At 42.2% G+C, this 15,876-nt stretch overlaps 2 protein-coding genes across 4 annotated transcripts; one reads left to right on the forward strand and one right to left on the reverse strand.

The window, feature by feature from the left end:
* Positions 1–139: 139 nt before the first annotated feature.
* On the reverse strand, positions 140–3,749 carry slc25a44b (solute carrier family 25 member 44b). Of its 2 annotated transcripts, none has more exons than XM_019887006.1 (4): positions 3,514–3,739; positions 2,346–3,100; positions 1,846–1,973; positions 140–1,737 (listed from the first exon to the last, which is right to left on the reverse strand). In XM_019887006.1, the coding sequence occupies exons 2-4, from the start codon at positions 3,019–3,021 to the stop codon at positions 1,546–1,548; spliced, it is 996 nt and encodes a 331-aa protein (XP_019742565.1). In that variant the 5' UTR covers positions 3,022–3,100; positions 3,514–3,739; the 3' UTR covers positions 140–1,545. The 2 variants fall into 2 exon arrangements, with proteins under 2 accessions (XP_019742565.1, XP_019742566.1); XM_019887007.1 differs by having other exon boundaries at positions 1,624–1,737; positions 1,846–1,968; positions 3,514–3,749.
* A 1,205-nt stretch (positions 3,750–4,954) lies between these two features.
* On the forward strand, positions 4,955–8,392 carry psma4 (proteasome 20S subunit alpha 4). 2 transcript variants are annotated; one of them, XM_019887026.1, is made up of 9 exons: positions 4,955–5,082; positions 5,461–5,486; positions 5,569–5,611; positions 5,797–5,959; positions 6,040–6,117; positions 6,223–6,311; positions 7,672–7,802; positions 7,942–8,065; positions 8,162–8,392. In XM_019887026.1, the coding sequence occupies exons 2-9, from the start codon at positions 5,484–5,486 to the stop codon at positions 8,314–8,316; spliced, it is 786 nt and encodes a 261-aa protein (XP_019742585.1). In that variant the 5' UTR covers positions 4,955–5,082; positions 5,461–5,483; the 3' UTR covers positions 8,317–8,392. The 2 variants fall into 2 exon arrangements, with proteins under 2 accessions (XP_019742585.1, XP_019742586.1); XM_019887027.1 differs by lacking the exon at positions 4,955–5,082 and adding an exon at positions 5,300–5,370.
* Positions 8,393–15,876: the final 7,484 nt, after the last annotated feature.

Here is a 15,876-nt window from a genome sequence, read left to right on the forward strand (position 1 = left end):
CTTACAGAGATAGATGACAGATTTTGATAACTACCTATGCAAATTTAAGGGCGACTTTAGCATAAACCTGACATTGGGTTGTGGTATGATGAAGGCATACATTTGTTACAATCAACAGGACTCCAAAAGCCATTTTTTTACCCAAATGTTTTATGATCAATACAATACTTTACAGTTGTTTTTATTTGCGATTTGGTATTGACCCCAAGTTCAGCAAAGGGTGCCTTTGACAATGTGACAGGAAAGTGATGCATAGACTCTCAAAAGCAAAAATGACCTCATTATACAAAACAATTACTTCTGGTGCATGATTTAATAGATGGACTTTTTTGATGTTCAGTAGTACGGACAAAAGTAAATTGTCATGGTAGTGCGCCCGTGCAAAGAATCTGTACAAAAAAAAAACATAGCCACCGCGTCACGCTGCTTGTTCTCACAATTTAGTAACGCAGTGTTAAGAATTTATTTTTATACACAGAATGATTTATTTTCAATTGAGAAAGATAACTGCTCCTTTCCTAAAAACAGCAACACCCAAATATAACATAAATGAATAAATTACACACAATACATTCTTTTAAGACATCAGCAGTAAATGCACCATTTATGTTGTGCTTAAAACCATAAAATAGTAAGGACAAACATGATTGTGAGTTGCATGGAACTTGCTTTTTTTGTCATTTATTCATAGGGAGAACAAATATTTACATTTAATTAATGTACCACGGGGAAAATATAAATCTTTTGTCATTACTTCCTGGGAAAAAGTGAAAAAAACAAATAGATGACCTCCCACTATTGAATAGTTACTGACAAAAATCAGGTTTGGGTAAGGGCCCACTATTTGCTGTTCAAACATTTATAGTAGAGGACAAAACTCTCCCCACAACTGCATAACCACAGTTCATGCTCAGAATGAAGAAATAAAATCAGTCTGCAAACACTTCTTAAAGGGGAAGTCAACCAGAACATTTTCTTCACAGTAATGTGTTTCATGCGCCTCAACTAGTCTAAACACGGTATTCTGAATAATAAGCAAAATCCAACCGTTTTTAGCCATCTCAAAAGGTGGCCATTTTTTGACACTTTCTGGCAACTGAAAATGGCATCACAGTGACATAGGGCTCAGGTAACCACCAATCACAGCACAACCGTTTTCTGAAGCTGAGCCGTGATTGGTCATTACTTGAGACTTGGGCAACTCTGATGTCATTTTGCCGCGATAATAAATGGCAAAATGGCCGCCCCCTAAGATGGACAAAAACGGGTGGATTTTACTGATTCGCTCATATTCCACAATCGCAAAATTCATGAGAATTAGACGACTGGTGGCTGCATAGAACATATTATTGTGAAGTAATTTTGGGGGGTTGACTCCCCCTTTGGTCTCTTGGTAAAAAAAAAACAACAAAAAAACGTGAGGTATTCTTGTTTTTGTGTCCAATCTTGATTTTCACCAGCATAGGAGTGTATGTTTCATAAAAAAACAAGCGTTATGAGTCTCTTTGAATCAGTGCATGCCACGGTCCCCGTGACCGGTCATTTCTACCAGTGTCTGGAGTCCACCAGCTCTGGCCGTAAGCTCAGTTTTTTGAGGCTCTCGTAGCCCACCACCATGACGATGGCGGTGGGGGTGGATGAAATGATGCGGGCCGACAGCCCTTTGGTCATTCCCCAGAAGCCCTCCTCCTTGATCAGCTGCCTGAAGGTCTCGGTGATTGAACTGCGACCTTCAACCTGAACAGAACACAAAGGAACTCAGCTGAATTTACAATCACTAATACACTGTACAACTGGAACCTTTAAGGCGCGTATGTGTTATAGGCTTCTTGACCTGAGACTTACCTGCACTCTGGCTCTGATGACATCCATGGGGTTGGTGACGGTGGAGGCGGTGGCCGCAGCGAGTGGACCCGCCATGGCCTGCAGGACCAGATGAGGACAGCCAGAGGGGGCCAGATTTGACAGCTGCTCTGAAGAACACACACAGGAGGGGGATCATTCCATTTATTCATCCATCCATTATCCGAGCCGCTTATCCTCACGAGGTGTGCGAGAGTGCTGGAACATATCCCAGCTGTCTGCAGGCAGCAGCGTAGCACTAAAGATACACTACTCACAAAAAGTTGAGGGTATTTAGCTTTCAGGTGAAATTTCAAGACGAATCTGAAATCCACTGCGACCCTTTCAGGTGAACTAAACATGACCAATAAATGTCCAAGGGAATTGCGCTTCTATTTTGTGTTTCCTGTGAAGGTCATACGGTTGTTCATTTTAAGTTAATCGTTAAATTACATGCTGACATTGAATATCGCTAACTTCAGTGAACGTGAATTTAGGCTTACCTGCATAAAAATGATAAAAAGGCCACCAGACTGCACTGTTTGGGATGTAGGTGAGTAGAGAAGCCAGAGCCCCCCTGTAGAAACCCGGTAAACCATCAGCAGCAAATATTTGCGCCACTATGCTCCTGGTTTGGCCAAACACTCGTCTGGGCTTGCCAGCCTCTGAGTGGGCGTTAGGGCGAAAGCGGCTGAGGTGCTCCCCTTGCCCCTGCATCATCAGCTGCTGTGACCCCACATCTATGGGGACAGTGATGCTCTGCGCTACCATGGAAGCGAGGCCACCCGCCACCACCGACTTGACTGTGTTGTCATCGCTGTATTTGGAGACATACTTTCTCACCAGCTCATAGGTGGTTATGTATGCCTGGCCTGAGATGAGGGTGAAGGTGTTGACCATGAAGCCGCGATACAGGCCCCGAACACCCTCCGCCCGCAGAATCTTGACAAAGGCATCAAAAGTGCCGTTGTAAAGCGATTTGCCGCGCTGCACCTGCAGCCGAGTCCGGATGAGGGTCGCCGGGTAGACCGTGGCCCTGATGCTCAAGGTGATGAAGACGCCAAAAGAGTAGAACTTCCTTTTGTCCAAGTCTTCCCACTCGATGATTTGTATGTTCCTCTTTTGCTGCACGGTGCCGGCCGGAGGAGCATCCTCATTGGAATGATTCATGTCTGACATCTAGTGAAAGAGCATTTGGAGTATCTGACGTCTCACGGCCCAGTGGTTTGTGATTAGCCGGCGACCTGTCCACGCAACACTAACGGGACAAGAAAACTGAGTTATAACAAATGATAATCAGGGACAGTAGTGTGGTTTTGTTCTCAAACAATGGATGATGTGCGAAAAGCTTAATACATGAAAGCGAGATAATTCAACGGTCAGGATGTATTTAGACTAACGCACGAAAATTAAGCAACGCTAATAATGTGGTCAGACAAAGTAACACAGCCTGTTAGTGTTTCCATTGTTAGTGTATATTAACGATAATGTAACAGTTATGACAACAGCTTTGTTTTTAGCCTTCGAGTCAGAACCGTTAATAAGAACGCTGTGCACCCAGTGTGACGCTCAAACGAGGCTAAAGTTCGAAATACAGGCTTGTACTGTACTACTGTACAGCGGGTCCGCGATGTTAGCATAGCCCTCAGAAATTCCATTTAAAACACGTACCCTTCGAACGGATCTTTACGTTAAATCCATGTGCTAAACGACTTGAAACATCACGTCAACGTCCGATTAAAATGTGCTCATGGTAGTAACGTCATCGAGCAGTTAAAACATTAAAACATTGCCAGAGTTGACTCGGCAACCTCCGATCTCGTCTCAACTTCCAGCTTCCATTCCAAACACTGTACTGGCGTGCTGATGCCACAACCAATCAGGACACGCGTCTTTCCTTCTCTTCTTTTCTTCACTCTCAACTTGAGGGCCGGTAAATACCATAGCGCCGTCTAGAGTGACCAAGTCACTCTCACTCATCCTGCGTTCATTTTAGAATCTGGAAAAATATTCAATAAAAACAAAAATTTTAAAATGGTTTGTGAACTTTAATATGATATGTTACTATGATATTAACGTTACTGAAACAACCTATTTACATGTCAAACAATATTACACATAAGATCTGTAGTAGCAGGAGGATCACGTTTTTAATGTCAGCACTTTACCCCCGTTGTGTTAAACATACACAAAAACAGAATGCAACGATTTGCAAAAATCATGCTCAGCTTTATTTAATTGAATACAATAAAAAGACTGTATTTGTAATGTTCAAACTGATAACATTTATTGTTCTTAGCAAATAATAACTTCGATTTTTATGGCTGCAACACATTCCCAAAAAGCTGGGACAGGGTCATGTTTACCTCTATCTTACATCACCTTTTTGAAGATAATATTCGATAAACATTTGGGAACTGAGGACACTAATGGTTTAAGCTTTGTAGGTGGAATTCCTTCAAATTCTTGTTTGATGTACAGCTTCAGCTCTTCAACAGTCCGCGGACTCCGGTGTCATATTTTACGCACATTTTCAATGGGGACAGGTCTGCATTGTCGGCAGGCCAGTCGAGAACCCGCACTCTTACTGTATATACGAAGCCACGCTGTTCTAACACTTGCAGAATGTGGTTTAGCATTGTTTTGGTGAAATAAGCAGGGGCGTCCATGAAAAAGACACTGCTTGGATGTCACTATATGTTTCTCCAAAACCTGTATGTACCTTTCACCATGAATGCTTCCGTCATAGATGTGCAAGTTCCCCATGCCATTGGCACTAACACAGCCTCATACCATCACAGATGCTGGCTTTTGAACTTTGTGTCCATAACAGTCAGGATGGTTGTTTTTGTAACAATACTATTGTGTTCTCCCCGATGTTACGAGACTGAGTTCATGTGCTTCCAGAGTTATGCCAATTAAAGACAAGTAAGCAAGATGCTTTAACCGTCCATTCTGTATGTTGAGTGAGAACAGAACATAGTGAACAGATATAGAACAGTTTTCCTCTTCAACCGAGGGAACACGAAATCCACAAAAACGTCGTAAAACGTGAATCTTTGTATGTTCTGTAACGTATGCACTGTGTAATCAGAACTTGCGTTATCCTCCCACAGTCAGGTGGCGCTGTTTGAGCCAGTGTCTCACTGTAGCGTCTACTCTCACACCGGTGGAAGTGTTAAACAGAAAGTACAATAATTTTCTTCGTTGGATAATACAACTTGCGCTTTTTCATCGAAGGTACTATAAACATACGCTATCAGTAACGCTGATAACGTTGTTCTCAACTACGTGTTTAGAGTCAGAAATGCTTGACTGTCGTGTTCGTTCTCTTTTATTATGAAGTAGCATGCTAGCTAGCTTAGCTTCGATATTGCAGATTCATTCTGTTGAGTTAGCAAGCTGTCACACCGAGACACACTAGTTCATTATTGATCCATATAAATGCGTTGTAATTTGTCTTTAAGGTATTATCATTGAGGTCCTTTACTGAGGTACATCGTAAATGTGGCACAATTAAAACCACAGGTATTAGAATGCTCGAGCTATGTGCGTAAAAATGTTGACTCATTTTCTCTTCTGGCTCTGACCTCCTAATCTTTCAATTTTTATCGGCAGGGTGGTTACTCGCTGACGAAGAAATGGTAAGTTACCTCATTCTGCATTCATAAGAAGTTCTTTTGTACCTTCTTAGTCTACTAATTTGTGTTCCTGTTTGATGTTTAGTCTCGCAGATATGATTCCCGGACAACCATATTTTCCCCTGAAGGCAAGTGTATTGTTCTTTCTATTTGATAATAGTTATTTGGTGCATCGTGATGGATAGCACGTCTGTCATAGTTGGATATTTGGTCTTCAGTGTGGCGAAAGAGAAGAGTTAGTTTCCTCTGGTGCCATTCTGATTTAGCAGTCATGTTGAGTTTTATTATTATTATTATTAAATGTGCACTGTAGGCCGCCTGTATCAGGTGGAATACGCAATGGAAGCAATCGGCCATGCCGGAACATGTCTTGGGATTCTGGCGAATGATGGGGTGCTCCTAGCAGCAGAGAGACGCAACATCCACAAACTGTTGGACGAGGTCTTTTTCTCTGAGAAGATCTACAAGCTCAATGAGTGAGTGCATCAGCTCCCTTTGCTAATCGCCGTGGACAAAGCGTAGTCATCTTAATTCTTATTTGTGTGTGTGTGTTTAGGGACATGGCTTGCAGTGTCGCAGGTATCACATCAGATGCCAATGTGCTGACAAATGAACTGCGGCTAATTGCACAAAGGTAAGGCTCAGAAAAACGTGTCTTATGTTTAACCTTTCATTGTCACAAATGTCCCATCTCTTAAGTCTGAAATGTTGCTTTTGAGCATTATTTTTTCCTTTTCAGGTATTTATTGCAGTACCAGGAGCCAATGCCTTGTGAGCAGTTGGTGACAGCACTGTGTGACATCAAGCAGGCCTACACTCAATTTGGAGGTAGGAAGCTTAGTTTGTTGTCTACCTTCAAGAATCTGAAAGTAATGTTTCAAGATTACTTTGAAATGGTATTAAAATGTTTGAGTATTGTTGGTAGTGGTATGTTTAAAGTGTAATGTAGGGGTGTCCTGATCCGATATTGATATTGGATATTGGTTCGATATCTGTCACCCCCCACCCCCTCCAAAAAAAAAAAAAAATCTCAAATATTAGCATTCATATACAAGTGGTCTATACCAGACTCCACTCCTGCTCTTCTATACAGTAGCATGATTGGTTCTAAATGCACTGAAGTAAACTTAAATTGTTGTTTTGCATTTCAAAGAGTATTTTTTTTTTTGTTTTTATTGTCGTTATTATGGTCATTTCTCAGGGTCCTTTCATTTATTTTGTACAGTATTTAAGTTATTCAAGTGCAGTACATTCTCATGTTCGAGGTTGAATATATGGAACCCAGTAAATAGCTCGTATGTTCTCATACCTTCTGTTGATGATTATTGTTCTTTGTTTGAATAGTATCCTGAAGTCTCTTCTGACATTTTATACCCCCCCAAAAAATAAGCATGTATCATTCCTTGCTAATATTGTAATGGATCGATATCGGACTGTGCTCGAGGCTGCAATATCGTATTGTATCAGAATTGAAAAAGTTGTATCTGGACACCCCCAGTGTATATTATGAAAATTTTTAGGGGGAGGTTTGTCAATTACTCCCAGTTTTCTGCATCACATTGCAGGGCTCTGTCCTTATCCCACACAAATAGCGCGGGATTGAATTCCACATTTTCAGATTTATTTATTTATTTATTTTTAATGGGAGGGATCCCACATATGGGCAGCCCGGTGTTCGTGTGGTTAGCGTGTGGACCTCACAGTGCAGAGGTTCAATTCCAGCTCCGACCTCCCAATGTGGAGTTTGCATGTTCTCCCCGTGCCTGCGTGGGTTTTCTCCGGGTACTCAGGTTTCCTCCCACATTCCAAAAACATTCATAGCAGGCTGATTGAACACTCTAAATTGTCCCTAGGTGTGAGTGTGAGCGTGGATGGTTGTTCGTGTATGTGTGCCCTGCGATTGGCTGGCAACCGATTCAGGGTGTCCCCTGCCTACTGCCCGAAGGCAGCTGGGATGTGCTCCAGCACGCCCCGCGACCCTTGTGAAGACAAAGTGGATCAGAAAATGGATGGATGGATGGATCCCACGCATGATCAGGGGGAAGCATATGACTTACCAACACTTGTCAGATGTGTACCTGTCTGTAGCCCTCAACAAAAAGACTGTAAACCACATTCATTTCTATTTATTGGTTGTCAAGTTCTGTGTGTGTTTCGAGTCTTTGTCATTTATGGTTTCCGTTTACAGGCAAGAGGCCGTTTGGTGTCTCCCTATTGTACATGGGTTGGGACAAACACTATGGCTTCCAGTTGTACCAAAGTGACCCCAGTGGCAACTACGGTGGCTGGAAGGCAACGTGCATCGGCAACAACAGCGCTGTAAGCTCTAATGGATGCCAATTTTCAACTTGCATTTGTCTCAGAGCAGAAAAGTCTTTTTTGGCAACACTGCACACAGTCCATTAAAATTAGGATTCCTTCTGCATGCATTTTTTTAATTGTCTTGAAACGCACTCAGGCTGCAGTTTCCATGTTGAAGCAAGACTACAAAGAGGGAGAGATGACACTGTCTTTGGCTCTGGCTCTGGCTGTCAAAGTTCTCAACAAAACCATGGATGTCAGCAAGCTTTCTGCAGAGAAAGGTGAGCTCAAAACAACCATTCCCGGAACATGCGTCATACGAGGTTTCCTGTGGACGAAATCGTTTCATTTTTGTTGTCCTTGCCATCCCTTTTCAGTGGAGATTGCCACTCTGACACGGGAGGACGGCAAAACAAAGATCAAAGTGCTGAAACAGAAGGAGGTGGAAGAGCTGATCAAGAGACACGAGGCTGAGGAAGCTAAGGCTGAGAAAGACAAGAAGGAGAAAGAGCAGAAAGAAAAGGATAAATGAACGCAATGACATTTCTTCATGTCAGATAGCCTCTTATTGTTTTGTCTTTTACATTAAAAGTTTGGAATTACATTGTGGTCATGAAATGTATCCTTTACTTCACAGGTGTCAAACTCCTATCCTTCAGGGCCGCTGTCCTGCATTTTTTAGATATTTCCCTCCTCCAACACACATTCAAATGTTCAGGATCGTTATCAGTCTCCTGCAGAGCTTGTTGATGAGCTGCTCATTTGAATCAGGGGTGTTGGAGGAGGGAAACATCGAAAACATGCAAGATAAGATTTACTCTCATCCTATGTTTTTCCTTTGCTCTGACTGTCTCTATAATAAGCTGCTCTCGCACAACTCTAATTGCCCCACGGGATAAATAAAGTTTTCTGAATCTGAATAAGTGGCCCTTGAGGACCACAGTTTGCCACCTTGGTAAATGTGGGGAGGGAATAGGAGGTTAGATACAGCACAATACTGTATATCCATTATCCGAAACCGCTTAATCCTCATGAGGGTCGCGGGAATGCTGGAGCCCATCCCAGCCGACTTCTTGGAATGTGGAAAAGGAATGGAGAGAGCAAAGGTATGTACTTTTTTTTAATTTTCACATTTTCATAAAGTACTTAGCCTTGATTGAATGTCTCACTCACTATGATTACAGTACAGTGTCAAGAATTGTAAACATCAAATCATGTAATAAAAATTGCACCATTGATAAAAAAAAATAAGCTAATCCAGCCTTTGATAGTTTATTACCTATTATTGATTAATATGTAGCAGAAAATCGGAAAAGTGATGGTCTATTTTTCAGGAATTTTAAGACAAAATGTCCATGCTGGAATGAATGAAAGTCGGTTTTTAATGTGTCGTGTGTTCTACTTACCACATGATGGCGACAGCGTTCAGTCAGAAAGAAATCAACGTTGAAACGCTGAACTTTTCAGAAATATGAATCGTTTTGTATGTAATGATCCATCCATCCATTTTCTGAACCGCTTATTAGACAATGGAAAAAAACCCTTCTAACAATTACAGAGGTTCTGAAAATATGTATTTAACAAATGTTGCAATATAAAAGAATTTGGGTATAAAAAAGTGTCATTGGTAAACAAAACAAAGTAGATTTTTTTCTATACTAGAAGCTCAACAAATTTTAAATGATGAAATGAACTATATACTTGACCAACTTTCAGACCTGTACAGTGAAGTCACAACATCCAAATGAAGTCAAATCAAACAGTTACAGTCTGTTATAACGTTGTTTGATTCTAAACTGAGGTTACACACACTTCATATCACACCCAGATCAGCCAGTGATGTAACAAAATGAACACATTTCTGAGTCGAAACCCCAAATTGATGTAGTAAAGCAATTAACGGCGGCCATAACTTTGAGGTGACAACTTGGGTTGAAAACTTGCTTTTATTTGACGCCAGTCTTTGCTTTGAGGTCTTTCATGGCCTGTAAATCAACATCGCTAATTCATTGAAAGGCCCGAGGCGGTGAGGTCATGGTGTTCACATGAGCTTGAGTGGGAGGATCTTGGCATGTTATGAGTGACCGGAGGCCCCCCACACCCCCTCAGCACTGACCAACCCGTCCTTCGCTCTTTTAGGCGATTTGTGTAAAAACACAACACTGATGCCGACTTTCTTTTTGGGATTTGCTCACTCTCTTGGAGGCTCCTCTTCTTTGGGAAGGCCTGCCACTGTACACTATGATGGAGCAGATTGAAACCGTGGGGCTGCCTGTTGTATTGTAAACACAGAGCCCCCCCCCAAAAAGTGTTGGAATGTCTGCGGGGGGAGCTGGAAGAGCGAGGTCAGCTGGAGGCCAAAACAGGTGGGATACATCAGAATCAAGGCTGACATCTCAGCATTAACTTATCCAAACAAGCGGCAAGGCAGTATGTTGTCTCGCTGGCACTATGGGAGGAACAGCGAAATGAAAGAGAAGTGGGGGGAGGAGTGGGGACGAGGCAGACAGGAACGAGTGGGAGTGACCCCACAATGCAAGGCGATCATCTGACCATCTCCTCTTCAGTCTCACAGGAGAAAGACACTTAGAAGGCAAGGCTTAACATGAAAATTGTAGTCGTTTTCACCGCCGTTCTTGATTTACTGTCAGATATCAGTAGTTCAGGGACGGACTTTTTCCTGACAGGGCATAGTGTCAGCAGGAATAATACATCATAGCTGATTCACTGTGTTTGCTGCTTTTAAAGCTTTCCAACAGGATGCTGCCGTATTTTTCATACTGCTGATGACTAACATCCATCTATTTTCTGTAGTGCTTGTCCTCATTAGGGTTGTGGAGGGACGAGTACACTTTTGACTGCATGGTCTCCATTTAATCACAGCGCACATGTAGACAAACAATTCACACGTCTGGACAATTTCGAGTCTTTAATTCATCTATCATGCAGGATTTTGGAAAACAAAACAAAACAAACATGTAAATGTCACACAGGAAGGTCGCAGCTGAGATTTTAACCCAAAACCTCTTGGATGTGACGCTGACCATTATCTACAGTGCTGCTCTCCAGCATATACTTTTGTAATTATTATTGCGTGATTATTTTGCAGAGCACATTGGATACACTTGCATTCAACTAATATCCACATACAAGAGCTGCATATGATTGTGCCAAGGTTAAAACTATCCATCCGTCCACTTTCAACATAGCTTATTGTGAACAGGGTCGCAGGGAATTGCTGGAACTTATCCCAGCTGACTTCGGGCGGAAGGCGGAGGCAGACTACACCTTGAACTGGTTGCCAGACAGTTGCAGGGCACATACAACACATACAAACAAAGATTCACACCCACATCCACACTGTCAATCAAAACTAAAACAATTTGGAACTGAAGTTAAAAAACAAAAGTCAAAATGAAATAAAAAATAATTATAATAACAAATCTAAAAGTATGGTGCCAATCCCAAAATACTCATGTACAGTTTAGACATTGACAATCAAAGCAAACACAAACATTTCAATGCATCATTTTTAATCCCAATAGCTACAGTTAACAATGGATGATAAAGTGTCATTTGGGGGGTGGGGGGGGGGATAATTTTTGCTCTGGTGCTGCACGGCTTCTCCTGTGACTCACTCAGGGCCATTCCATCCATGGAACATTTTTAAGGTCAACAAGCAAACTTGACTCCTAAACATTGGCGGGCCACTCTCAAAGTCACTGGTCCACTCGGACTGTTTTTACAAAACAAGAATTTGCACGGGATCCGTATACACTCAGCCACAAATGTGTGAAAAGTCAACAGTTATCAAAATATATTCCATATCAATTGTATTTATTTGAAGTCAGTCGAACTTAAGAACCCCCTGCAATGATCCCTCTCAATGTGTACTTTTCTTCACTTTTCCAAACATTTTACAAATAAATTCACTCACTGGATTGTAAAGTTCTGACCTTACAGGGGAAAGACCCATTACACAGTCTTCTCATCCATGACAGTCGTTTTGTGAGCAGCCCGCAAATACTTGCAAGACATCGCCGGCTGACTTCTCCATAAATGGAGCTGAGTTTTAGTAAACAGTACTTAGAAGCCGTGCTCTTAGGGCCTGTTAAAGACGGCATTTGAAGCTTGTCTTTTTGTTGGCACGCTTCTGTGGTACTTACTGCATGTTGCTGTAATTATTATTCTTTTTTAGATTTAATATTCCTTTGGTAACTAAATAACAGGTGGCATGGGGCCCATTCAATCTTCAAACAGCAGTCGCGCAGGATTTTTTTGGAATGTTTTGGGGTTTGAATGTGGCTATTATAGAACACAGGATTCATAATATTATGGTTATATTACGGTAGGCGGACACTGGTACAGCAACCGATCAACATATTATGACCCTTGAACAACCAAGTCATCAAACAGTTCTGTCTTCACAAAGATAAGAGTGTTCATTGGAAGTGATGCTGTCAGAGGGGTGACAACCAAGTGTTAGCAAAAATATTAAAGGTCATGGCTATGTGTTTTGTTTATTTATTTTCTTGTGGTTATTCTTTTAAAATTGCAGTTTAGAGCTGATCCTGACCTTCACCACTGTGAAGCCCCCCAACTCCAAACAACACATTGTCATTCGCGTTCCAGATAAGAGATATTTTAATTACTTCTTGACAAGCACAAGTATAGTTTTACTGCAACATTTATCAATATTTATTTTGAAAAAAAAAAGAATTTTTTGACACGATAAAGTATAATAATATTCTGACACGTAACATTTTTAAAGAGACAATGATTTGTAAGAAAAGGAATATGTTGTCCTTCCCATTGCCACGGAAAGCTGCAGTTCGCCAACTGTTGTGTAGCATATTATTGTGTTGGAGTTTGCCTGGCCTTCTCTGACAATTTGTGTTTCAAGGCATAAAGTTATAAAGTAGGCTGGTTTTGTTTGACAACTGAGTTGGGTCTCATGCAAGTATTGCTAATTAAACTGAATCTGGAATATGCAAGTATCCAAACACATCCTAATATGCTCTTGTGTTGATGCTGTTATCTTCAGTAAGCTACTTTCGATACCACTTGTCCTCATTAGAGTCACCCTAAGGTGCCGTAAGGGAGAGAAAAGTGAGAGCAATTCTAAGAGGCCAAGCCTAACAGGGGCCTGAGAAAACAGCATTTACACTTTCTGACATTGAACTGATCGGGGACCAAAGGAAGTTTTTTTTTTTGTTGTTGTTGTTTGTTTTTACAGTTGCTCACATTACTGGCAACACTTCTGGGGTCACCACTAGGGACTCCCTCTCCTCCCTCAAAACTTCAAACAGCTCACTGTAGGACTGGTAGCCTACCATGACCAAGTTGGAACATAGAGAAGCTCTTTCATACACCAAAACAATGATTGGCATCCCAAGGTGCATCTTTTTCATCATCAAACGCCTACTCTGCCCAATTGTAACCCCCCCAACGGCAGCCCCACCACCACCACCACCACTCCTCAACTGACCCTGACCTCTGCACCACATTCCTGGACCTCTTCCAAGACAAAGTGAACTCAATCCACCAACAGCTTCTGGCAACCGGCCCATGTAAACCGCTCACCCCACCAACTCTGATTTCTGACCGACTCACCCAACACCCTTAGCTCTATTTGTCTGCCTTCACCCTGATGGAGACACATCCGGTCACCGAGCTTGTCACAAGGACCAAAGCCTCCCCCTGCTGCCAGAACTTTGCTTCTTTGGTTACCGGTAAGTCCTGCCTGCCAGTCCTCTGCAACACAATGGTCGACTCCTCCCTCGGATCTGGCCTTTTACGCTTCAGCTTCAGTCACACCCATCCTCAAGAAACCTGGCCTTGGACCAAAAAAAAAAAAAAAAACAACTACAAATACAAAGTGATTCTTTTTCTCAGCAAGATCATGACGGAAGCATTTGCCAACCATCTTCACCAACACATGTCCAACTGTTCTCTGTGTACCCTTTCAATGTGACGTCAGACCTAAAGACAGCACTTGCCAATCTCTGTGCTGCGTTTCATACTGTCTGCCATCCTCCCCAACCACTAGGACCTAGCCTCACTGGCAGAGCTCTGCCATTGTTCGACTCATACCTGTACAACAGGAAACAGTCACCATCCATAGATCTAGATCCACTCTAGCGCCTGTCAACCAAAGTGTACCACAAGGCTCTGTACTCGGACGCATCCTCTTCACAATACAGTATACTGTACATTATGCTCCTCCTTGGTTCCCATTTATTTGCCAACAACACCCAGCAAACACCATCAGTGCACGTCCAACTATTATCTTCATCGGTAGTCACAGGCCTGCACAACATCAGAACCTTCACAACATCAAACCTTCAATCGAAAAAAATGCTGGATTGTTCTCTTAACCGACTCAGTGGGTAGCTGTGGACCGACTGTGTTACATTTAATGTAACCTGTTGGTGCCTGCTAAATGGCTCAGTGTGTAACACTCTTGACTTTGGAGAAAGTGATTGTGGTTCAAATCTCATTCATGACAAATGGCCCACCCATGGAAAACTGGTGGGTTGTGTCAGGAAGGGCATCTGGAGTAAAACTTGTGCCAAACATATCTGAACAACTTGTTGAGGCCCCTGATAGGGGCAAGTTGTTGCTTCTTCTTCTTCTTAGGAAATGTGCAAATAAAAATTGTATTATTTCAAACCACCGCTATACTGACAACCTGCTAATCCATTTCTTTGGATCTTTAACTCATCAGTATGGGTAATTTTTATCCTTTGTTGGATCAAAATCTTGACACATGAGCTGGGTCAAATCCTCAACCCAATGCACTACTGGGTAGAAATAAGACCCCTTTCGGACCCAGTTAACCATTTCACTCAATTTGGGTCACTTTTAACCCAGCAGTTTTCAGCGTGTACTCAAATTAAACACAGAGCTAGCTCATGGCTGTCGTCATTGAAACACTGCATAGAAAGCTTGGAGAAATATCCATTAATATCAATGACAACTCTGTCGACCCTTTTCCTGGGGTTAATTTTGGACTCCAACCTCTTGTTCCAATCACACATTAAACCCAACACCATGTGAGCCTTCTCTCGCCTTACAAACATTTCCTGAGTCTGTCCATCTGACCGACTCTGTCATCAAGACCCTCATTCATGCTCTAGTCACTTCTCATTTGGGCTCAAGCAACAGAGTCCTGTACCGGGTGCCTGGCCAGGTCTTGGACAAACTCCAATTTGTCCAGAACTCTGCTGCCAGAGTTCTCGCCATTCAAAGTCCTTGTAGCACATCACCCCCACCCTGATGCACCTTCACTTGCTCCCCATCAACTTCAGGGTTGAACATCACCAACCTCATCCAATCCTGCACCCCTGCCCTGAAGCTGTGTACAACTGACGCTGGCCTGCTCTCCAATCCAAACACAAAACTTCGGACATTTAGTGACAAAGCCTTCAATGCCGTAGAAAAATATGTCATGCTGATTCCCTGCTCATTAAAAACAAAAAAATCTCTCCTCAAATACCATCTGTTCACCAAAGCATGCATTCAAGAACCTGAATGCACACACACACACACACACACACACACACACACACACACACACACACACACACACACACACACAGCCAAATTGATTTAATCATTACAATTGCTGCTCTGTATTAACATAAAACACATTTAAAAGAAGGATTTGTTTCATCTGTGGGGATGTACTACATGTAGTGATTAAAAAAAAACACATTAAATCACGACTGAGTTTCTCAGGGCGGTGAATTTTAGTGCTGACATCTTTTTAATATACACAACTTTTACATAAGTGCCAATGTTCAGCCCAATCAATGGCCCCTGAATGAATTGATAAACAATGTTGGAATAGTTCAAGCTTTGTCATGATAGCTGTGCAGTCCTGGATTCTAATCTTGGGTCCAACCTTCTTGTGTGGAGTTTGCATGTTCTTCCTATGCTTACATGCGTTTTGTTTTTTTTTCCCAGGTTATCGGGCTTCCTCCCGCATTCCAAAAACGCGTATGGCGGCTTAATTGAAGATTGTCCAGCGTGAATGTGAGTGCTCCCTGTTATCGGATGGTGACCTGTCCAGATGTAACCCTCCTGTCCA

Source organism: Hippocampus comes, unplaced genomic scaffold (genome assembly GCF_001891065.2).
Source record: "Hippocampus comes isolate QL1 unplaced genomic scaffold, H_comes_QL1_v1.1 scaffold261, whole genome shotgun sequence".
Lineage (NCBI taxonomy): Eukaryota > Metazoa > Chordata > Actinopteri > Syngnathiformes > Syngnathidae > Hippocampus > Hippocampus comes.

Excerpts from the sequence above, each read along its gene's own strand:
- slc25a44b (XM_019887006.1), bottom strand. The coding sequence starts at position 3,021 with ATGTCAGACATGAATCATTCCAATGAGGATGCTCCTCCGGCCGGCACC. Across the intron at positions 1,974-2,345 it reads TTTTTATCATTTTTATGCAG|AGCAGCTGTCAAATCTGGCC; the intron begins GTAAGCCTAAAT and ends TGTGTTCTTCAG. Across the intron at positions 1,738-1,845 it reads TCATCAGAGCCAGAGTGCAG|GTTGAAGGTCGCAGTTCAAT; the intron begins GTAAGTCTCAGG and ends TGTTCTGTTCAG.
- psma4 (XM_019887026.1), top strand. Across the intron at positions 6,312-7,671 it reads GGCCTACACTCAATTTGGAG|GCAAGAGGCCGTTTGGTGTC; the intron begins GTAGGAAGCTTA and ends TTCCGTTTACAG. Across the intron at positions 7,803-7,941 it reads GCATCGGCAACAACAGCGCT|GCTGCAGTTTCCATGTTGAA; the intron begins GTAAGCTCTAAT and ends AAACGCACTCAG.